Source organism: Epinephelus lanceolatus, chromosome 21, assembly GCF_041903045.1.
Source record: "Epinephelus lanceolatus isolate andai-2023 chromosome 21, ASM4190304v1, whole genome shotgun sequence".
Taxonomy (NCBI): Eukaryota; Metazoa; Chordata; class Actinopteri; order Perciformes; family Serranidae; genus Epinephelus; species Epinephelus lanceolatus.
Window position 1 is genome coordinate 2,103,881 of NC_135754.1, and position 25,588 is coordinate 2,129,468.

Below are 25,588 nucleotides of genomic sequence, written 5' to 3' on the forward strand. Positions count from 1 at the left end.
GCTGGTTCAGTGTGCCTTCAATTTTGAATAAATCCCCAACAGTGTCACCAGCAAAACACCCCCACACCATCACACCTCCTCCTCCATGCTTCACAGTGGGAACCAGGCATGTGGAATCCATCCGTTCACCTTTTCTGCGTCTCACAAAGACACGGCGGTTGGAACCAAAGATCTCAAATTTGGACTCATCAGACCAAAGCACAGATTTCCACTGGTCTAATGTCCATTCCTTGTGTTTCTTGGCCCAAACAAATCTCTTCTGCTTGTTGCCTCTCCTTAGCAGTGGTTTCCTAGCAGCTATTTGACCATGAAGGCCTGATTGGCGCAGTCTCCTCTTAACAGTTGTTCTAGAGATGGGTCTGCTGCTAGAACTCTGTGTGGCATTCATCTGGTCTCTGATCTGAGCTGCTGTTAACTTGCGATTTCTGAGGCTGGTGACTCGGATGAACTTATCCTCAGAAGCAGAGGTGACTCTTGGTCTTCCTTTCCTGGGTCGGTCCTCATGTGTGCCAGTTTGGTTGTAGCGCTTGTTGGTTTTTGCGACTCCACTTGGGGACACATTTAAAGTTTTTGCAATTTTCCAGACTGACTGACCTTCATTTCTTAAAGTAATGATGGCCACTCGTTTTTCTTTAGTTAGCTGATTGGTTCTTGCCATAATATGAATTTTAACAGTTGTCCAATAGGGCTGTCGGCTGTGTATTAACCTGACTTCTGCACAACACAACTGATGGTCCCAACCCCATTGATAAAGCAAGAAATTCCACTAATTAACCCTGATAAGGCACACCTGTGAAGTGGAAACCATTTCAGGTGACTACCTCTTGAAGCTCATGGAGAGAATGCCAAGAGTGTGCAAAGCAGTAATCAGAGCAAAGGGTGGCTATTTTGAAGAAACTAGAATATAAAACATGTTTTCAGTTATTTCACCTTTTTTTGTTAAGTACATAACTCCACATGTGTTCATTCATAGTTTTGATGCCTTCAGTGAGAATCTACAATGTAAATAGTCATGAAAATAAAGAAAATGCATTGAATGAGAAGGTGTGTCCAAACTTTTGGCCTGTACTGTATATATGTATATATATATATATATATATATATATATTAGGCTTGGGCTGTATTAGAGTATTGCATTAGTTGTATTAGATAACTGTATTAGTTTATCAGGGTTTTTAGAAATCCTGATGGTATGATTTCTGATACTGTCAAAAAGAAAGGCACTCTTCTTTCTCTTTCTATTTGCACCCTCAATAGAAATGGCCCTCCAGTGCCTACATTGATCTTTTTGCTTATCGTGATGCCATTTCTTGAGTATCTTTAAATGCTTCATGTCCCTAAAATCTGTACAACCTCAGCTAAAGGTTTATATAAGTCAGTAAACCATAATAATTGATAAAAATATTGAAATTGTTTGTTGTTGTTTTTATCAGTTTTTGGGAAATAAAAATACAAAACATATTGACCAAAAATATATTGAAATGTAGAAACATAAAGGAAATATGTCTAACTACATACATTTCTCACTGTTTGAGATATGCTCATTTTTTTTAGCAGACTGCAAAGGCTTTGTGATGGATTCATTATTCATTCTTCTGGTGCCACTGCACATTTTTTGCACCACAGTTAATGCAGCACAATGTCATTAAGAGCATATAATATGATGACACAGAGGACAGCAACCTTAGCTTTCTGCTGCAAAAACAATCAATGTTGTAGCTATTATGGTTTGTAATTTAGATCAACATATATAGAATGATGCAGACATCTCCAATGGCCATTACAGGGAAATTCCGGTGTAATTACTGCAAAATGCTATGTTTGCACTGCATGGAAGGTAAGATAAGATAAGGTAATAATATGATGACTGGGAAGACATAACCACCAAATTCCACCAGATGCGTGTGGGTTGCGTCTGCACTCCGGAACGGCAGCGTCACAATGGACAGAGGCAGGCCTGAAGTCAACAAGACAGAGGTTTTCAGACGTCATTTCACCCCGTTGACACCATGGACGAGGAGATGTTAATCATGGAGGTGCACCGAGATGTCTTCCTACTACTCCTCTGGTTTTGTGGTTCTGTTTATAGAAACTACATCTTGTTATATCGCGCGATTATGCGTGAATTTGCAAGATCTCGTTGGTCCTCGTGACACCCACTTTCCGGCGGAGCTGCACCGCTCCGCACAGCAAACACAGCCGGTGGGTGTTGACGGACAGCGGAGCATGCAGCGGATAACCAGCGCAGCCGTTCCGCAACGGACATCCGATGGAATTCCGGTGTAAGCCTTAACCTTCTGCTGCAAAAACAATGAATGCTTTATCTATTAGATTTGTTTAGACAGAATTATGCAAACAATGATCTCCCGCAGCTGACTGGGGGATGTCCATTTTGAAAGGATAAAACTCATTGTATATAGTGCGCACAGTGCGCCAGCAGAGGTCAGTCTAATGTCTCTACTGGTGGAAAAGGCAGCTGAGCTAATAGATACCACAGAGCAGTTGAGGGTGGGGATAACATAACATGACTGTGAACAGCTGAGACACACCAGGCGGCGGCACGTTTTTTGGGCAACTACTGTGGCATAAAAAGAAAGTCTGCATATGGTGGGCAAGAAGAGAGATGGATGGGTCAAAAAACACTCAGGAGCCCAGTGTTCGTCCCGTGTGAATCCAAAAGGTTGTTGGAGTTTTTCACTAACAATGCAGTATGCTAGTATGTGTAGCATACTATACTAGTTATGTATGTCACGTGATATTGATTGTATGGGGTCAGATCAGTCTCATAATGAATGAACTCACGCAGGGTATCTCACACATGCTCTGGTTCGCAGTTGTATTTCGGACTCACTAATGCACACGATCTGTTTCGCAAATGCAAACGCTCTGGTTCACAAAGGTAATGTTTATGCAAACTTGTAACATAAATTCGGAAATGCACATGATCTGTTTCGCAAATGCACACGCTCTGGTTCACAAATAAAAAATTCTATGCAAACTTGTAACATAAATTCAGAAATGCATATGCTCTGCTTCACAAATATTATTTTGAGGCACACTTGGAATATAAATTCACAGATCATGCGAATCGCTGAATGTGCATTTACAAACTGCTTCTCATTTGTGAACCTCTCTACATTTGTGAGAGAAATCTGTGTGGTGAATTTTGAGACTCCCCTGACATCACAGGTCAACGAACGTCACCATTAGCTGATAAATCTGTCAATCAAATTTATGATTCTGATTGACAGATTCATCAGTTAATCAGGTGTGTTTGCTTTCAGCCAATCGTATGGCTCCTTACATAGGGTGTATTCATAGTTTATGTTCATTCAAACATGTTACTTGGCTAAGCAGAACGCTTCAACTCATGATAATTCAATAACACTGCATGATTTACAACGAGGGGATAATAAGATAAATGTGTTATTTACAGGTTGAGATTGATTCATGTCTTTTCCACCGTTTCAGTCTAGAGCGTCTTTGAACACTGCAAACAGTAGCTCAGTAGCTCTGCGATTGGTTTAAAAGTGTGGAGAAAATGTAAGGAGCCATACGATTGGCTGAAAGCGACACACCTGATTAACTGATGAATCTGTCAATCAGAATCATAAATTTGATTGACAGATTTATCAGCCAATGGTGACGTTCGTTGACCTGCAACGTCAGGGGAGTCTCAAAATTCACCAAACAGATTTCTCTCACAAATGTAGAGAGGTTCACAAATGAGAAGCAGTTTGTAAATGCACATTCAGCAATTCGCATGATCTGTAAATTTATGTTCCAAGTGTGCCTCAAAATAATATTTGTGAAGCAGAGCATGTGCATTTCCGAATTTATATTACAAGTTTGCATAAAAATTATATTTGTGAACCAGAGCGTGTGCATTTGCGAAACAGATCGTGTGCATTTCCGAATTTATATTACAAGTTTGCATAAACATTATATTTGTGAACCAGAGTGTGTGCATTTGCGAAACAGATCGTGTGCATTAGTGAGTCCGAAATACAACTGTGAACCAGAGCATGTGCATTCATGAAAAACCCTGCGTGAGTTCATTTATTATGAGACTGATCTGACCCCATATGATTGATAGTAGTAGTTGAGTAGTAAAAAAAACTGACTTATTTTAAACCAAATCATAATGGGGTTTTTTCTAAACCTGACCAGGTGCTTTTGTTGCCTAAACCCAAGGAAGTAAATCTAAAGTTGTTTTACGTATGTTCTAAGTGTATTTGAAAAAGATAAAATTTGCATTTAATTTGCAGAAACTTTACATTTCATGCGGAAAGAGATATTTATTTTTAAAAGAGACAATGCGTATAATAAGCTTGAATTGACATACCATCCCTTAACATCTAAAACTGACACAAGAGGGGTACCTAGTGCATCATATTTTGACGTGTAGGGCCACTGACTAAGTGTTGATATTTGATGAGAGACTTTGTTGAACTTATAACTCACTTTAAAATCCTTAAATAGGTATTTTTTGGTTATGTTTTCAAACTTCTTGTATGTCAGTGTTGAAAGATAAAAAAGAGCATAGAGGAAGAAAAGTCTTGAGTTAATCATTTTCAATTTGGATGGTGACGGATGGTGCCATCTTACAAATGACTGCAGTAACAGAGCCAATTAGACTGTCTATCCAGCCATACTATGCCAGACGGGGATGTCACTTGTGTTAGCTGCATTAAACTCACAACTAAAAACTCCTGCTGTGTGGAACATGAAAACAGGAGCTAATGGTGCTATATGAACATTCACGTTCAAAAGTATGAAGAGATGGGTAAAATATAGACAGACTTTTAAGTAATGTTTAAATATGTGTTTTTTGAGGGCTTTTTAGTTATTTTTGTGAGGATAGATGAAAAAGAAAAACTTGTTTTCAGTGACACCCACTCCACTATCTTTGTTTCACATTAACAGAAACCTTGAATACTGCTTTTTTTTTGTCTGGCTCCTTCATCCGTCAGCACAGGCTTGGTGGTTTAGTGATGTCATAAAACCAAGAAACAGACTGACAGTCGTTTAAACTTGTGCTCTCCATTTCCCCAACTGAAACACGCTCAAACAAACAGAATGCTAGCACATAAAAAAATAAAGTGTCTTGCCCAAGAGCTGGGAAATGTAGAGGTTATTTAGGAAACATTGCTATACAGTAGTAGACCTATGGCTTAACAAAACACACCTAACCACAGACACATAGAAAGACATCAAATCTGATCTAAACAAAAACAGTTAGGGCTCTAGTTTCGCAGACCGGGCAAGGCGGGGGCGCAGCGCACCTGCGCTTCGCCAACTGGGTGTGGCCAGGCGGATTTTGCAAGTTTGGCACACTGTGCACGCTGGCGCAGCTAATCCTCTTTCCCACCTCCATCCCTCCTACCTGCGCAAGTCGGAAAGAGGGAGGAGAGAAGGTGTGGAGTGGGTTTTACACACATTACACCAATCAAATGAGCCCCTCTCCTCGCCCTTAAATGCGCCGCACGAAGGCATAATGAGAGTTTACTCAATTCGCCATGGCAGAAAAGAGCAGCAGCGTCAGATGGCCAAACTTCTCCCAGGAGGAAACTGATGTTTTGGTCCGGGAGGTCCAAACTCGCAGTGTCCGAATATACGGAACTGCGAGCAGACCTCCACGGGCTGATGATGCAAAGGTAGCCTGGGAGGAAGTCACCACAATTGTAAATCAATGTTGCGTTTCTCTCGTGCGCGCACGCTCTCTCTTTCTCTCTCGCAGTCTCACTCTGTTTCTTTTCTTTTGACTTTTCTAAGATGACAGGTGCTGAATATAAACTCCCTATCTGATGCTGTGGCTGTTTGTGGTTGGCTGAGAGGGATGTGAACTAATTAGTTTGCAGCTGTGTTAATCAAATCAGGTTGGGTTTCCATTACGCGTGCCAAACGGTGCCAGTCCCCTTTGATCTGACATCACATGTGACGGGACAGTCGATATAAAGATACATTTATGTGCTGATTGCAGATAGTTGCATTGAATAGTGGTTTTCTGGGTATTTATTGTATCGTTAATGTGCCTGATATTCTGGAAACCTGCCTGTGAGGTTTTGGTGACGTGTGCGCACTGTCCGCCAGTCAGCCAAACTTCGGCTTACACTGGCTGCGCTCCCCCTGCACTGACAGTAGACGTGGTTTCAGCTGGCGAGCTTTTAGCGCACCTTCGGCGAAGCCTTTTGGCATGAAACTGTCACTGCACCAAGCTGGATCTGTCGACACCTCCCCCTGCTGCGCCGCCACACCCATCTCAGTGCACCTCGGTCTGCCAAACTACCAAACTGAGCGCGCCTCGGGCTGCGCTGCTTGAAACTAGCTCTGCGCGGGGTTCGCCACCCTGCGCTGCGCCGGGAAACTAGAGCCCTTAGAGTTAAAGCCTTTCTTTTAATAGAAAATATTACTGTTGTCTAACCCCTAACCATCAATATATAACTATAAAAAAGAAAGTACATATAATTTTTTTCTGTTTTGATATATATTTTCTTCTTTTTTAGTATAAGAACCCAATGTTAATATGACTCTAAATAATAGACTAATAAACACTACACTATTACACTTCTTTCTATAATACACAAATACTAGGCAAATGACTTTCACAACCCTAAGACCAACATACATTTGAAAAGTGTAAAGGGCATGAAAGAGCTATGCACAAAAGAAGACACAAATATTTGTATTTACATTAACAATTATGAAAAGCAGTTGGTATCCCATCAACACTGAAAGTCCATATACATATACATATACATATACTACATTGCTTACATTGCTTAGGTAATGCATATTTCTGATGAAATTGTTATAAAGTAGGGCTGTCAACGCATCCATCACGATGTGATTAAGGTCAGAACATAACATGTTTCTTTTCCTTTTTCGTGTTAATCATAAGCTGTTAATTTGTCTCCTCAGCGCATTCTTACTTGTATTCAAGCCGCCTCAGCAGCTTCCTGCTGCCACAGTGATGAAAAATAAGACACCACTGTCCTTCTGAATGGTTCCTTTCACTTTAAAAAAAACTCTGAGACAGCTCAGTTGACACATCAAAAGTAATATGCACCTTGTTTCAAACTGAATTACAATATTGCCAAAGTAGTTTGAGTTTGAGCTACCACCTACGAGCTGAGCACAAAGGTGCAGCTAACCAGACGGTTAATCACCAAAGCTGGCAAAGAACTAATTTTGAGTGAGCAAATCACCAGTGGATGAAACTGAATCGAAGAAGTTAACCACAGCACTGCTAAATGGGTGGCAACTTACTTCAAAGCTGCATTTTAAGTCTTGTGTGTGATTTAGAGAAAAACTCCACTAGCTGCTTGGCTAATGTATGCAATGTAAAATGTCATAAGCTTATGCTAATAACATTAGCAGCTGGAAAATGTGTCTGGTAAGAGACAGTTAATTTGTCAGTGAACCTTTTGAGTTATAATCGAGCCAAATTTTGTCAAGTTACCTTTGTTAAATATTGTTGTTGTCTCTGGCCTGATATGACTAGAGGAAAACTCTGCCAGCCATTAGGCTAATTTATACGATGTAATCTGCCATAGGCTTGTGTTAATAATGGTAGCATGTTGTATTTGTGGGGAATATGTGTCCAGCAAAAGCAGTTATAATGAAGCCAATTCATGTACTCGTGTTTGAAATTGTCTCTATTAAGCCATGTTTAATGTGTGTTTTAGGTGAGTTTTGAAGCAGTCTTTACAGCACTTCACAGAAACTCCACTGCAGACTAGTGTTTTGGAGGTGTAATTACAGAGCGACACAGACACACCACCGCACAAGTATATTATGTATTACAGGGACGTGTTCAGGTTGGCATGTTGTGATCAAGCATATGTCTTACTGTCACGGGGAACAATAGTTCCATGCATACAGGACCTGTATGAATCAGAGGGGCCAACTAAACTGGAGCTCCTGAAAAGTGCACATGTTTTTACATTAACTGGGGATCACTGGACGTCATTAAGTAATTAGCAACAATAAATAAAAAATCGTATTTCACAGAGGTAGGAAACAATTTAAAAGTGCTTATTCTAAGTCATGGTTTGTAGCAGTGCAGCACTGATTTGAAAGAAATTAATCTAAAAGTCCAAATCATAAAGTACATTTCTTTGCATTCATTTGATTCCCAACAAGACACTCTGGTAAAAAAAATTCTTCACCTTGTTAATATGAACTTCAGAACTGTTTTAAAGTGGTGTTTTAAAGTGGTATTTTAAATATACGATTAAAAACAATGATTTATTGCGAATAACTACTGAAATTCAGCGATTAATCTCAATTGAAGAAATAAGTTGTTTGACAGCATAATTTCAAACAAAAATACTTTCTGACTTCTTAGCACTCCTGTTTGTTCCCTGTGAAAATGTATATTCATAAATGTGACTCAAAAATACATATTTATTTTTTATAAAAGCTCAGTTAGTTCATAAAATGGCTGGCCACTGTCATTTTTAACAAATGCTCATAAAACAGAAGGAAACAGAGCCTTTAAATGGAAACTAATTTTCAGTAGCAAATGAATCCACAACTGATGCTCTCGTGAGTATTTGTGGCAGCTGGACAGTGTATGTGGGATTGAGTCAAATTAAACTACAGTGTGTGTTCGTGGTATTGAAGGAACACACCAATCAGTGCAGCAGTGTGTCTCATAGTCGCGCGTGACCAGCCTCCCTTACTTCGGAATGGGAGTCTGGGGACATTTGTCTTTCGTTTTGTAATAGAAATGGGCGGGGATATCCAGACCACGTGACGGCGTTGCCATAGAGACAGAGCGCAATGCATCATAATCTGAAAGCCAAAGGGGAAACGAGGCCTGCTTTCCCCTCCGTTTCTTCGCTCGTTCGCTGTCATATTGCCTCCGCAGCTGCGCCTTCAAGTCTCCACGATTGAATTGCTAACTAGCTAGCTAAAATTATTAGCTAATAATAAGATGGCAAAGGATTATTTTAGCACGCTATGCCTACCAGAGAGGCAACGGTATATTGATAAGCTTAATATTGCCAGTCTACCTCAGTGTCCCTTCTCCTTACCTTGCTCGTCTTGGAAAAAACATGATGTGGAGATTCTTTTTTAAGAAGATGAGCATTTCGGCATGCTTAGCCGTCAGCCTGCTCCTACTACCGGCACACGTTGTTGTTTTGAGATATGCCTCTACATGCTGGTAGATTAATAGAAGTGCTAGAGCGGACTGCTGGAATGGACTGCTTGAATCACGGAGTGCTGGGCACAATTATAACAGAAGGTTCATTCATAATGTCAATGCTTTAGCTTAAAGCTATAGTGCGTAACTTCTACGTGTCCGTAAATGTCCGTTTCACCCAAGCCACTACTAGAGGAGATGACACAATGCTGATCAGCTGATCGGCTCCTCTAACATCTCGCTGTATTTTTCAATATATATATCATTTTTAGTTTGCGCGTAGACCGGCGACATTCCCACTCTGGCGCACAGGAAATGTTTGCTCACAACAAGAAGGGAGGGGGAGGAAGAGCGGAGAGTCTCATAGCAAGAGGTAGAGCGCAGGTAGAAAGAGAAAGCAACAAAGAAGCGGCCGAGACATGGTTCAGAAGTGGATCTTACCACAAAGAAAAAGCCTGGACGTTCAGCTGAAGGTCTATTAGCAAAGAAGGAAAGTGACCGGAAGGATTTGTATTGGCGTTGCTTTTCCTCGGTGGAGAGCCCTGAAGGAAGAAACTGGGCTGGGGGCAGACACAGATGTTGCCTTGCTGCTGTTGGATAAGTAAGTGACTTGGTTTATAATTATACTATGAGTAGTATGTGTTGCTGTTACATGTACTGGACCTAGTACTTTATTATTTTCTTGGAAATGGTGCTATGAACGTAATGTAGCCTAATGTTAGCAGCCTGGTGTTCGCCACATTGTGTACACGGTGTGTGGCAAGTGTTACTCTGTGTACAAAGTGTTACTCTGTGTACACGGTGTGTGGCGAGTGTTACTCTGTGTACAGAGTGTTATTCTGTGTACATGGAAGTGCCGGCTTATTTGTTGTAATAACGCTTTATCCGCTGGGAGGCGACAGAAGTTACGCACTATAGCTTTAACATACATAAATACAGTTAACTGTTACTCTAAAAAATACATTTGGAGGGTTTAACAAAGTGTTTGCTGCACACATAGGCATACCAAGTGTCAGGATCTCACAATTTCTTCCCTGTTGAAGCCTCACGTTTTACTGCCTGTATCCATTTTTGTCTTCGACAAGGTTCCGTTTTTCTGCTCGGCAGCTGATAAAAGCTAAGCTCTGGGTTTTTATTGGTCGTGCGGCCCACCCAACTTTTCGGCATTTGGATTTAGGGAAAACTCAACAGGCTGGAAACAGGGGGAAAGTGTGAGGGGAAAGCGGGCCTCGTTTCCCCTTTGGGGGTGTGGCTTTCAGATTATGACGCCTTGTGCTCTGTCTCTATAGGTGCGGCACATGTGTTACATGTAACAGAGACGTTGCAGCTCTGCAATATAGCTGAATCAAATGAAATCATATCCATTTTAATCTCTTCTTGTGATGCACTGAACACTTTAAGAACAGCAAGAGAACAAGAGAAATGATGGTCTACAGACAGACACAGCAGTGATAGATATAGACCAACTAGTGTGAATGTGTGTATGTGCATGTGTGTGTGTGTGTGGGGGGGGTGAGTCTAGTCAGTCTGGTATATCTTCAAATGAGATCAGTGCTTATTGACTGAACTCTCTTATCTCTAATCTGTAGGGTAAATTGCCTCAGTTGCTGCTTCTCTTCACACTCCCTTTTCCTCCTGTGCTACTGACTCTCCTGTTTACGATCTCATCAGACGCAGCAGGCACAGATGCTATTTACTAGTGGGAGACCTTGGGTGTGTATGTGTGACTGGGAGAGAACAAGTGAGATTGGTGTGTAACTGAATGCTCGGGTGCAGGGGCGGACTGGCAACAAAAAGCAGCATGGGAATTTGCTGTCAAGCAGCCCGGGTTTGATACAACAAATTCAAACTGCCACAACACGTCAATCGATCAATGAGTCAATTCAAATATTGTATTTTATGCTAGACTTCTATGTAAAACTGCAAATTGAATTTTGTTTTTCCTCTCCAGGTTTGTGTGTACGCATAGCAAAAAAAGTTGAATTAATGTAAGTTAATGTAAATCATTTAACAACTAATCTGACTTAATAACCTGCTTCTCAAAATTATTTGAACAGTCAGAAGAGTTTACGAACTAAATTTAAACCAACAGACTATCCACAGGAGCACACTATATTCACACCACATATTCACACAAAGCACACTATATTTATACTAACCCTAACCCTAACCCTTATCCCTTATCCCTAAAGCAAACTACCTTCACACTATATTTTCACAACATCACACAAACCATACAGCAGCATGTAAGCATGATGTAGCATCTGCTCCCTGCTCACTCCTCTTAAATGTTTCTGCTTCTTCGCCACTGTTTTCATTGTCATCCGCACACTGTTTAAAAGGAAAGTTCCTTGATTTCAACCAGGTCTATGTCACCACAGTACTGGGATTGGGTGTAGATGAATAGTGCAACCCTGTCTCACTCTGAGGTTATTGAAAACTGGTACTTGGTCAGTGACTTCCGGCATCAGACGCCGACAAGAAAAAGCGATCCTTCTACAATATTTACAATTGATAAAAACAATCAAGAAGAGAATCCCAGCGCCTCAGGATACTTTGCAGCCACCAGAATTTGCCAAACATATTATAAAGCTTTCTCCGAGAAATAAAAAGAACCTTTCTAAGACTTATAAATTACTGTCAGAGACCAATTCTATACATTTACCAATTTTAAAATGGGAAAAGGAGCTGGGTGTATCACCGGACCCTGACTTCTGGACTCAGATATGCAAAAATACATTTAAGATGACAAGAAACACTAATATACAACTTATCCAATTTAAAGTACTCCACAGAACACACATCACTCAACAAAAGATGAATAGAATGGGCTTCAGTCAGTCTGACATATGCACTCAGTGTACTCAGAACACTGCAGACACCTACTTTCATGCCCTCTGGTTATGTTCACCCGTCCAGCACTTCTGGTCAACAGTCACTCAAAAACTCTCCTCCATTTTGGACTGCAGGATCCCATTATCTCCCAACCTGTGCTTAATTGGTGACCTGATGACAATTGACCTCCCAAACAGCCACTGCAATTCTCTTCTAGTAGTGCAAAATTAACAGTGCATCAAACTTCATAAAAAGCTTACACCCTTTCGTGGCGCTAAGCTACGAAGACTAATGCAGACAGGTTTGTAAAAAAAAAAAAGAAAAAGCTATCCTTTCATGTCAGGATGATTCACAACTGGTCACTGTTATTGTTTAACGTCAGCGGCGTCAGGGAGAAATGCAACGAGACAACAATTAAAGTTAAGGTGGCAGAATTCCAAGTAGGGTGAGTGGGAGGGGTGGTGGATGGGTCCAACAGCCATCAATTTTCAGGCTGGTGTTTCTTTCCCGTATAATTGTAAAGCCAAACCCTGTTCCTTTTTTTAAAAACCTAACTATATGCTTTTGTTGTACGTGTACATGTACGTGTATGTGTGTTGGCACAACATACTCACGTGCATTTGTAAAAAACATCAATTCACAGTGTTGTACCGACGTGATGTGTTTATTTTGAGAGACTGGATGCAAACTGTACATTTCCTGTGAAAACGGAAGTGTATTTTAAAAACAGACAATGCATGTAACAGGAAGGAGTTGACATGGCGTCCTAGAACATCAACAACCAACGCACCTAGGGCACATTGCACGTCATATCTAGGTGCAGAAAGTCTATGACCAAATGTCGATAGGTGACAAGGTTGGCATGAGAATGTGTTGAATACTATTTGGTGCTCCTGCTCCACTCCTATCCACTTGCTTAAATCCATCAGATGATGCAAAACAAATAATGCAGTTTGCGTCATCTAGCAAACTTTTGCTCACAGCAAAGGCGGGGACTTCCCAGTGCTGCTGGCATGGGGGGTAAGCTTAACACTGTTCATCTGCATACATTCCTAACACTGCAGTGACACAGATCTGGTTGTTTTCTTATACATTTTGTGACAGCCAGCAAAGCCTTTTTCTTCTTTTGGCATGGCCTCTCTGCACCACCGGTGTTATGTATGGAAGGGAATCGTGACTAATATTTAAATTAAAATGTAGTATATCCCTGTGCACAGCGGCGCAGTGCTTCTTCTAGGTGCCAGCTGGTGCAGGATAAATCACAGTCAAGAGTTCAAAAACTTCCAGCGCACACTAGAATATCAGGATTGACACAAAGTTTATTCAAAAATGTTCAACGTCATCAGATTCGCTGCGAATCTGATGACGCTGCGAATCTGATTCGCTGTGAATCTGATGATGCAACAAGCGAAACGCGTTGTTCGCTCCTTTTGTTGTTAAACATTTTTGAATAAACTTTGTGTCAATCCTGATATTCTAGTGTGCGCTGGAAGTTTTTGAACTCTTGACTTAAATTAAAATGTATTTGCAGAAATGCTTTTTAATTTTAAGATTGTGGCTGCATTATTTGACTCATAAACAAAATTAATCATCAATCATCCTATTTGCATTTTCATTTTCTTCTTCAAGACTGCTCATTCTTTTACTTAATTAAAATGAAAAAGAAAAAGTCATTTGAGATTTAATTTTCAAAATATGCCCCAGCAAATAGATACCAAAATTCAATATGAAATGTAAAATTTGAAAATTAAAATGCATTTACAGAAATGCTTTTTTATTTTAAGAATGTGGCTGCATTATTTCACTCATAAATAAAATTAATCATCAATCATCCTATTTGCATTTTCATTTTCTTCTTCAAGACTGCTCATTCTTTTACTTAATTTAAATGAAAAAGAAAAAGTCATTTGAGATTTAATTTTCAAAATATGCCCCAGCAAATAGATACCAAAATTCAATTTGAAATGTAAAATTTGAAAATTAAAATGCATTTACAGAAATGCTTTTTCATTTTAAGAATGTGGCTGCATTATTTCACTCATAAATAAAATGAATAATCAATCATCCTATTGCATTTGCATTTTCTTCTTCAAGACTGCACATTTTATGCCATAATCAAAAAGAAAACAAAGAAGACATTGCTATTTCATTTTCGTGGTCTGCCCTGCAAAATAGTGACCATAATTCGAAAATGATTTGGCAATCTTAGGGGCGCAGGAGACTGACGTCAGTAGCCGCTCTTCTTCAGCTGACCATGGTGCTACCCATCTAATACAGTAGGGGGCGGTGTGCACATTTGATATATGGATGCATCACAGATCATGGCGCTCCCTGAGATTGTGCTTTCTAAACATCGGAATTTCCCAAAACTGAATAAATACCACACATAGCAACACAAAACTGCTTTGCTAGCTCAATCATGTTGTAACTAAGATATCTGCTGGAAAAAATATTTTTTTCATGGACTGTCCATTGAGGATACGGAGTTAATACGTCCGCTGGCTTGACAGTCATTTAAACTGGTAGCAGCTTATACTTGTACTTATAGCTTATACTTTGTAGACATCGTGATTTCCCAAAACTGAATAAATACCACACAGTCCAGCAACCTTTCCGGGGGAAACCCTGTGATATTGACACGTTAAATAATTTTCATACATACAAAGCTGCCTAATATAATTTAGATCTGCCCTGTAAAAGTGTGTGTATAGCGCACTGAATGAGTGTTAGGTGTGAAGAGGACCTTACAAATGAGCGCATTGTGTTTTCTTATGACAAGCGGTAATAACATCTTCGCACCAAACACTCATTCAATGCGCTATACACACACTTTTACAGGGCAGATCTAAATTATGTTAGCCTAAATATTTAAGATGATTACTTATGTATGCAATGATTTATTGATATTAAATATATAGAGATAATATAGATAAACATACAGTCCAACAATTCCTTTGATCAATGGATATTTTTTTGCTTAACAATTTAATGCAGAACAGCAAGATGGGATGATGCAATTTAATTTCTATCATGATCAAGATCATGCTGAAAGCTGAATTAATAGTAGTGTAAATATATCTATGAAACATATACAAGTTTACAAGGGTCTTTGTTGACTGCAGCTTGTTAGCTATGGCCTCCAGGCTTATTACACACTGATGTCAATAGGTACTCCATATCATATCAGTTAATCTTAGCTGTGCATAATTTATTAATTTCACGAGCAGATTCAATATTCGACAACCATATTGTATGGGTTAGAATCAAACCAAGGCAGTATGTATGAAAATTATTTAACGTGTCAATGTCACAGGGTTTCCTCCGGAAAAGTTGCTGGACTATTATCTAGTTTTGGGAAATCACGATGTCTACAAAGTATAAACTCAAGCTGAGTGTATCGGCAATCCAACTACAAAAATGCCAGTTGAGGGAATCCGAAGCCATTTTTAACTCATGTTGGTGTGCAAACACAAGGTCCTCCATGGTACGCTTTGAACACTTTATTGACTTACAAAAACATTAAAAACACCTACAAAAAGCCGAGTGTAAAAAAGACTTAAAACGAGCTCGTGCAAAAGGACAAAAATACTACGATTATAACAAAAACCCATTCACTCGACACACACACAGACACGGTTGAAAAACTGTGTGGCCTCCCCTGATTCTCATTCCATAACACTGATCAACTGTGACTCCCCTATCTAACCTACATGTGACTGATCACCACCTACGCCCACAGCTGTGCAGGTAACCCGTAGCAACCCTAGTGCCTACTAACACTGTAAAAGACCAGCCCAGCAGGGAAACTCCCTAAACCTCCCAGTGCCCAGTCCACACCTGCTTGGGTGTATTAGGCTCTGCCTTTATTGCTTTTAACATGTCTCCTAAGCAATTAAGTGTGTGCATGTTGTGGCTAGACCAGGAATCAGCTCTGGCTGATATCAGTCTTAAAGTGAACTTGGATTCATCTGGCCACTAAAAGCGCTAGTGACACTACAATCACACACACACTACAGTCACATTCACCCATTCACACACTGGTGGCCGAGGTACCCATACAAGGTGCCACCTGCTACTCAGTTTTTTTTAAACACACTCACACACTGATGGAACAGCCATCAGGAGCAATTTGGTATCTTGCTCAAAGATATTTCGACATGTAGACTGGAAGAGCTGGGGACTGAACCACTGATCTTCCGATTAGTGGACAACCCGCTCTACCTCTGAGCCACAGCCTCCTCTTCTGAATGTCATATCTAAATTTTACTTAGGATGTTTTCACACCTGTGGTTTGGTTCATTTGGTCACACCAGAGGGAAAAAAATATACATTGTTGCATTTTAGTTTTGGTTCAGTTCCTGTTCACACTGACTTTTTGCAAACGAACCAAGAGGAGTAAATATGAAGTTATACTGACTGACAGGTAACTTGTTGATTCGACAGTTTTTGTGTTTGTCATCCTGCATCATCAGGACACACGTGGGGAAATCAAATTCTGGTGACTGACAAAAGTTTCTGCTGCAGCACTTAAATGCTTCTCAAGTGTTTATATTTCTGTTTTTTGGTTTCACAAAGAGCTCATAGAGAAATAATTGATTGTAAACATTATTAGGAGGCTATTATTAGACTGCAAATCAAAAGCATGTTATGAATAATGACTAACAAGAGACAGGATGAAAAGAAGGCGTCTCGTACAGTAATAATTCAGGGCTTAATACTGTGGGATCACTGTCACACACTTTTTAATGGACTTAATGAACCGACAAGTCGGATACAATCATGACAGTTTTAACCATTTTTTCGTCAGGGAAAATGCCCTCACTGACATGCATATGTGTTACCATGGTTACATGTATGCATTAGCATAAATAGGTTATGGGATATACATGGCCTTTATCAGGATCAATCAGGAGATTGTAGACAGATTTCATGATCAGCAGTTCGATATATTATTGGTGTAGCCGTTAAACTATAACAAAGACAACTTACAGTGGTTACTTAATGTTTAGCTAGGGTTTTGATGTAGGTTGAGGGTTGTTAGGTTGAGGTTGTTAGGTTGAGCAGACTTATGGAGCTGCCTCTCTACACAAGCCTGACAACCTCATTAAAACTCACTAAACCTGTGGGGAGGTGTCACTTTGAGAGTCAATCTCCCATTGGAGAATGAGAGGAAAAAACTCAAGACTGCAGCTGATACAAAAGAGTTTTAACTACAAAGACTGATCTTAACATCTATCCACTGGCCTCGCTGTTCTTTTTCTGTGCTCCTGTCTTTTTTATTGGTCTTGAATTAGAGCAGTGGCCGACATGTCATCCACTGAAAACTAATCAAACTGAAACCAGTTAGAGATCTTGTGTTTGCATTGAGGATCCTATATTTCCTTCTTTTACTTGACATCCAATAAGATGGTCTGAGGCCATTTTTTTGGGTGAAGGGGAACATCACAAATTGTTGTCTGTCTCCTGTTTCCTCACAGCAAAGACAGGTGCATGGAGACAAGGAGGAATTGAAAGCGGCACCACAGTTTCCTCCCTGGATCTATACCTTTTCCATTTCAGCCAATCTATACCAAAACACTACAAAATTTCCAGTGAAATCTGCACAGTAGATCACTCTCAATGCTACCATTTTTTATTTTATTTTTGCCTTTACTCGACAATCGACATTAAAAGGACAGACAGGAAACAGCTTTATCACATTAAAAGTAAATTTCCGGTGTGGCTGCATTTGTCTGTTTAAATCTATGAGTATTTTAGCCTGTCACCTTTTATTTTCAGAAGTATTCCATGAGCTGGTCAACAAACCTGGGGACACAGTACACAGTAATGGTGCATTTGGTTAGTGTATCCAGATGAGAATTTTCTGAGTTGACTCTAACTTGCCTGGCAGGTCAGGTACCTGCGTACCTGCTGGTGCCTTATATTTTGAAAGTCATTGACACAAGTTGAACTTTTGACCCCGTTGTCACATTCGTCACCGGCATGGACTCCAGCGATGAAACTTTGCAGCCCGAGAGTGAGGTGGTAGGCTACACTGAGTTCAAGACACCCAAGGAGAATCCTTTTGAGGTTTTATGATGGTGGAGGGAGTATGCTAAAATGTTTCTTAACCGAAGTGATGTGTAAAATGTTTTTGCCATCCTGGGATTAAACACAGCCAGTGAGACTTATTATCTGCTGAATTTGTAATTCCAGAAAGGAGAACCCAGCTTAATGTGAGTGACTGTATCCTGTGTGTGTGTTTAATCATGGGTGTGGGTCGGGTCTACGGACTTTTATTAACGGGTGTGGGCGGGTGCAGCTTTGACTTAGACATCATGGGTAACGGGTCAGTTCTGGTTCTGAGCTTTACGTGTATGGGCGGGTGCGGGTTTTCAAAAGTGGACCCATGCAGGACTCTGTAGCAGGCCACCTGTTGATTTTTGTAAACTGAAAACCATTTCCTTCAGTGGAAACAAAGCTTTTATTTACTTTTATTTCATAGATAAGAAACAATAAATTATTAAGGCAATAAAGCCCCTACAAAATAGCATGTGAGGTCTTGTGTGTGACTTACCCTAGCTTCATATGAATCAAGGAATCTGCACTAGCTGCTAGGCTAGGGCTGACCTTCGAATCCATTTATGGACATTCGAAGCTTCGGAGCTCAGAATGAATTTAATTCGAAGGATTCGACGACGGGAGGGTTTTAAAAAAAAAATTATGGCGAAAACACTAGAATTAAGATAAAAATATTCACAAACAAAAAAAAAACACTAATGGTCGGTGATAAGTAGTGTTTAACTTTTGATTGAACACTAAATTAAAACCTTCAGTGCACACTGCAGCACAATCAAACAGATGTGCAACTCAGAGCATCAGAAGTGTCTCTGACACCAGACTCAGAACGGACCGGTGGAACTGGAAAATGCATATTTTACACCAATAAAATCTATTTTATCATTATTTTGAGTCACATTGTTTTTAGAATTTTTTAAGAGTTTTAGAATTTAGTCGTCTGTGTTCAAGCAGGATAATAGCAGGTCTCCATTGTGCGTCGGGCTTTCTATTTCTTTGTCGGAGATTTTTTCTTTTTTAATTACATGATATAGGCCTATAGGCTATTCTCCCTTAACTCACCAGTAAAAAATACCTTTATCCATTTCAAATAACCAGTGGCAATAATATCCCCATTCTCTGATTTACTGTGAAACATTTTTAGGCAATTCATGCAAAAATCAGACCAGATGACTCCTTTACACGGCCTAATGGGGCCAGCCTTTATTTGTCAATCAACCAAAAACAATCAATAAATTAAAAACACAAAGTGGACCTGGAACATGAGCTCTTATAGGCCTAACACATCTGATGACCTCTTGGACATTGTCTGCCAGCTCTGAGTGCGCTCATTGTCAGTATCGGACTGGTGGGGGTTAGTGTTGCATTAAAAAAAAAAAAAAAAAAACGGGAAAAAAAAGCGCAGAAGCTTCGAATTTTTTTTTCACAATCGAATCTCGTGCCATCGAACAAAGCTTCGAATCTTCTAATTTTTTGGGTCAGCCCTATGCTAGGCTAATTTATACAATGGAAAATGTAGTAGGCTTATGCTAATAACATTAGTATAAGCCTTTTATTGTACATGTAAGGTAAACGTGTTTAGCGCAAGACAATTGTTTTGTCGGTTAACCTTGTGAGTTATAATCGATCCGAAATTTGTAATGTTACCTTTGTTAAATGTCACTGTTGGTCCTTGCTTCATTTGAGTAGAGGAAATTACTGCTAGCCACTAGGCTAATTTGTGCAATTTAAAATGTCATTCAGTGTATGTCATATCGCATACTTCTGTAGTAAACACTCCATATTTTGAGTGCACAGGTGTGCTAAAAGCGTTGACACCGCATAGAACGGGAAAATTCAGTGTACTACTGGTGCACTCAAAACTGTCTTAAAGTTGAGTGTGGAATGATAGACATTTCTCACCTTCAACAGTCACCATCTTTGTGATGAAGCTGGGGACAACAAGGAGCCTGAGCTGGCTACAGTGAACATCACAGATGTAAGTTATACAGATGTAAGTTATACATGTATTTACATTATGTGCCAATACTGTTGTCGAATGGAAGCTCATAGGTCAAATGTTGGCGGTAATGCTCTACCGTCTGTTTGCAATTCTCTGTTTAAAGAGTAGATGATGATGAGGAGAAGAAGAGGCAGTTCAAAAAAAAAAAAAAAGAAAAAAACTGTCATCACCTCTGGGAAGTGCAAAATGGCAGTGCGAGATTTGAACACTAACCTGTTGAAATTAGTGCACTACACAAGAAGAAAGTAGTGTGCACAGTGTACTACATTACTGTGCTTGGCACTGTGGTTTAAAGTCTCTATGAAGCCATGTTTTATGTGTGTTTTAGGTGTGTTAGTTGAGTCATCAGACTTAACAGCACTTCACTATAACTCAACACAGTGGCATAGAAGACACATCGCCAACTAACTAATAAATCAGCCCTAAAACCAAATGCCACACAGATACATTCAGTAATGAGCAGGTGGAGTCAAACATTAAGGAGCAAAATGTTCACTGAATATATGGGACAGATGTGTCATTCACTACTGAAACAACAATGCAATTCAGTCCTATAATCAGATTGGTTTAGAACAAAACAAAAGGAGTGTGAATATTGGATTTTTATTTATCAGGTGGACACAAACGCGACTGAGACAATTGTTATGGTTATCATGCATGTGGTTGCTGTGTAGAATTTATTTTGCCCCCTAATGACCAATATGCGATGAATGCAGCTGTAACATGAACATGGTATTTAAATGTGTTTCTAAATATTAGAAAAAAAGCATACTCTCCCATCTGTTCACTAGTAGTCAAAAATGCTTGTCAGTATTTGCCCATATGCATATAGAGCAAATGTGGGATTATTGCTTAGTGGGCATGACGAGACATGAAACAGTGAGAAACGTTTTAATAATGTAGTTTTCTCTTTTGAAGCCATTCAGTAGTAATGGGATACCTCCTGCCTCTGGCACTATGCCAGCGATCAATAGGCTCTAACAAACTGCTGCCTATTTTGCAATGGCTGTCATAGCTCTTGCTTCACACACTGCTATAAATCACTTCCTCCTCTAGTCAGATTCAGTAATACATCACGCTCCTCCTCTCACCTTCTGGGTTTCATAATGCATCACATCCTGCTAGCAGTTCTGTTGCAGTTTTACGTCCTTTGGGCTGAACAGCTCTGAGTTTAAGACAGTCTGGAACTCAGCTCCAGTTATTGGCTCACTTAGAATAGAGCCAGTTCTCTAAGGGGGCAGAATAGCCCAATCATTTACTTAATAAATCCAATCTGAAATGTGTTGCTCAAACTGAAATTACGGAACATTAGTGCTTTCAATGTATATAGACGAAATGACTAATAGAAACATTAAAGGTGTAAAAATGAGATGAAATTAAAGCCAGTGCAAAAGGCCACCCCTGAGGAGCTGGGCTGTGGACCAATAACTCAGTGAGAAGGAGGGAAAGGTTCCTATTTCAACTCTTTGTACACTATCTAGCAGTTATGTTTTTTCACCACAGACATATCAATGCAAATACATTCAAGTCAACACAGAGTAACAAAATGTTCTTTTTAAAAATAAGTACATTACACTGATAAATGACAGTATGTACACTTTCTGTATATGGGGAAGCAACTTGAGAGTGATTCTTGCATTTCATGGTCACATTTGCCATGTGTTCCATGAAGAGGGTGAAGATGGTTATTAAGTCATTTCATGTGTTGCTGTTTTTGTGTGTGTGTGTGTGTGTGTGTGTGTGTGTTTGTGTGTGTTTTGCAGGAAGGAAAGGGGGCGTGTCTCTCTTTTCTAGTAGGGAGTGAAGCGACTGCACCCTCCTCTGTAAAGGCTAGCCTGCAACATCAAAGATGAAAAAGCCCCAATCAGTATTCAGTGTAGAACTTTTTAAATATTAATATTGAAAATGAACTTCTCTCTTTCCTCCAAAGAAACATTCCTCCCTTTTTCCATTTGTCTTTTGTTTAATTGAGAGGGATTTATTTCACAAGGTAGTTTGGAAATTTGTGAAAAGAAATAATGTAATTATATGTGTCTGACTGTTGCATATACAGTGGTTTGCAAAAGTTTAAGCACCCCTGGACAAAGGTTTGTTTCCTGTGAAATGTAAAGTCGGCATTCATCCCACTTTGGATGGAGCTGCTCTCATATCGAGAAACCTGGCCAAGTTTATTAGTAATTCAAAACCCTGACAACCCAGAGTTGAGACCAGGAATGAGAGTTGCAGTCTTACATGCTTCTCTGAGCTTCTAGTGCAGTTACCAACCCATAGTTTTATACAAACGGTGTCTGTCCCCCGACCACCTACATTAACTAAATCAAAAATTAACAAAGAGGAGTTGTGCATAACAACCTAATAAAAATTAAAACATCTTCTGTGACAGAAAGACAAACAGGAGAATGAATTAAATGTGGACTGTTAAATATCAGGTCTCTAAAGCAGTGTTAGTAAATGAATTAATATCAGATAATCATATTGATTTACTCAGCCTCACTGAAACCTGGCTATGTCAAGGTGAATATGTCAGTCTCAATGAATCCACTCCTCCCAGTCATAATAATACCCACATTCCTCGAGGCAGCGGCTGAGGAGGGGGAGTTGCAGCTATTTTTAACTCTAGTCTGTTAATTAATCAGCCCTAAACCTAAACTAGATTATAATTCCTTTGAAAGCCTTGTTCTTAGTCTTTTACATCTGACCTGGAAAACCTCACAGCCACTTTTATTTGTTATAGTGTACCGTGCTCCTGGCCCGTATTCTGAATTTGTATCTGAATTCTCACAGTTTTTATCCAGTTTAGTTCTTAAATCAGAAAAAAGTTATTATTGTAGATGATTTTAACATTCGTGCTGACGTTGATAATGACTCCCTGGCTACTGCGTTTATCTCATTATTAGACTCCATTGGCTTCACTCAGGGTGTACATAAACCCACTCACTGTTTAAACCATACCCGCGATCTAGTTCTGACGTATGGAATTGGAACAGTCTTTCCACAGAATCCCTCTCTATCAGACCATTATTTAATAACTTTGGATTTCTTTTTACTCTATTACACGCCAGTCAGCAACAGTTACTATACTAGATGTTTATCAGATAGTGCTGTCGCAAAATTTAAGGCAAAGATTCCATCGACGTTGAATTTAATACCATGTCCTTCTGTGACAGAGGTTTCCCGTACCCACTTTAAACTCGAATTGATCATCTTGTCGATAGCGCTGCAGGCTCGCTGCGAACAACACTCGACTCTGTAGCACCTCTTAAAAAGAAGTTAACAAAGCAAAGAAAGTTTGCTCCTTGGTACAACTCTCAAACAGAAAAAATTAAAACAAATATCACTAAAATTTGAAAGGAATAGGCGATTAACCAAACTGGAAGAATCTCATTTAGTCTGGGAACAAAGTCTCAAAACGTCTAAGAGGGGCCTCCGCAATGCCAGGGCAAACTATTACTCAGCATTAATAGAAGAAAATAAGAACAACCCCAGGTTTCTTTTCAGCACTGTAGCCAGACTGACTGAGAGTCACAGCTCTATTGAGCCTTGTATTCCATTAGCCCTGAGCAGTAATGATTTTATGAGCTTTTTTAATGACAAAATTCTAACTATTAGAGGCAAAATTCATGACCTCTTGCCCTCAAACGGAACCAATCTGCCCTCAAACACAGCTATAAGACCTAATATATATTTAGGTAGCTTCTCCCTGATTTCTCTTCAACAGTTGACCGCAATGATTTCTTCATCTCAATCATCAACGTGTCTCTTAGCCCCCATCCCAATTAGGCTACTTAAGGAAGTCTTACCTTTCATTAATTCTCACATATTAGACATGATCAATATATCTTTATTTACAGGCTATGTACCACAGTCTTTTAAGGTAGCTTTAATTAAACCTCTTCTAAAAAAACCCACCTTGGATCCAGAGGTGTTAGTCAACTATAGACCAATATCTAATCTTCCCTTTCTGTCAAAGATCCTTGAGAAAGTAGTCGCACTCTATATATTTCCATTGTTATGCGGATGATACACAATTGTATTTATCGATGAAGCCAGAAGAAACTGATCAATTAACTAAACTTCAAAAATGCCATAAAGACATAAAAACCTGGATGGGCACCAATTTCCTTATGTTAAATTCAGACAAAACTGAAGTTATTGTTCTTGGCCCCAAAAAACTCAGAGACTCTTTATCTGATGATATAGTTTCTCTGGATGGTATTGCTCTGGCCTCTAGCACTACCGCAAGAAACCTCGGAGTAATATTTGACCAAGATTTGTCTTTTATTTCCCATTTAGAACAAACCTCACAGACTACGTTTTTTCATCTGCATATTATTGTGTAAATTAGGCCTATCCCATTCTCGGAACCCATCGGCTGTATTCGGCATCTGACTTCCGGCAGATGGCGATACAGCCTCTGGGGGCAGACCCCCGATTTTTTGGCATTCCGGTTTGATTTGGGCGGAGGCGAATTTCCGTTTCCGACTTCCATTTATATATAATAAGTAAATATGCTGAACCATTGCAATGGATTCAGAGTTTGCAGTGACACCAATTATGTTCCACCTCGTTAGTTCACCGCACGGACCGTTTAACCTGGCAACACCTGCAGCCGGCTCAAACGTGATTGATCAATATCACGCGGACTATAAACAGCCTACAACTGGAAACCAGGGCTCTTCCGCTCTTCTTTCGGAGGCAAGATCTCCGGGGTTTGCCTACAGACTCTACATTCACTGAATGTAGAGTCTGTATATAGAGACTAGGCCTATCCTGACCCGAAAAGATGCAGAAAAATCGGTCCACGCTTTTGTTAACTCTAGGCTGGATTACTGTAACTCCCTATCATCAGTTAGCTCTAATAAGTCTTTAAAAACTCTCCAGCTAATTCAGAATGCAGCGGCATGTGTATTAACAGGAACTAAGAAACAAGATCATATTTCTCCTGTTTTAGCTTCTCTGCACTGGCTCCCTGTAAAATCCAGAATTTAATTTAAAATCCTACTCTTAACTTACAAAGCTTTAAATGGTCAGGCTCCGTCATATCTTAGAGAGCTCATAGTGCCCTATTATCCCACCAGAACACTGCGCTCTGAGAATGCAGGGTTACTCATAATCCCTAAAGTCACCAAAAGTAGATCAGCTATCAGGCTCCTCTCCTGTGGAATCATCTTCCTGTTGTGGTCCTGGAGGCAGACACCGTCTCCACATTTAAGACTAGACTTAAGACTTTCCTTTTTCATAAAGCTTATAGTTAGGGCTGGCTCAGGCTTATTTTGGACCAGCCCCTAGTTAGGCTGACATAGGCCTAGTCTGCCGGGGGACCTCCTATAATACACTGAGCACCTTCTCTCTCTCTCTCTCTCTCTCTCTCCTTTGCTAACAGTCATGTCCTGTTACTGCATCTCGTTAACTCGGCTGTACTGCATGTCACTAACTCGGCTTCTTCTCCGGAGCCTTTGTGCTCCACTGTCTCACAGGTTAACTTATATCGCAACGGTGCCTGGATAGTGTGATGTGTGTGGTTGTGCTGCTGCCGTGGTCCT

At 39.9% G+C, this 25,588-nt stretch overlaps 1 protein-coding gene across 12 annotated transcripts in view; it reads right to left on the reverse strand.

Annotated features, from left to right (window-relative positions):
* Window positions 1-25,588, reverse strand: part of rbfox3a (RNA binding fox-1 homolog 3a) — a 1,467,330-nt gene that overhangs the window by 15,121 nt on the left and 1,426,621 nt on the right. For 10 of the 12 annotated variants that reach the window (XM_033611787.2, XM_078163422.1, XM_078163424.1 and 7 more), the window contains one exon: window positions 17,016-21,880. The exons of the other annotated variants lie outside the window; for them this stretch is intronic. In XM_033611787.2, coding sequence (XP_033467678.1) covers window positions 21,836-21,880 — 45 coding nt within the window. In that variant the 3' untranslated portion in view covers window positions 17,016-21,835. Of the gene's footprint in view, window positions 1-17,015; window positions 21,881-25,588 lie in introns of those variants that run through there. 12 annotated transcript variants of the gene reach the window in all.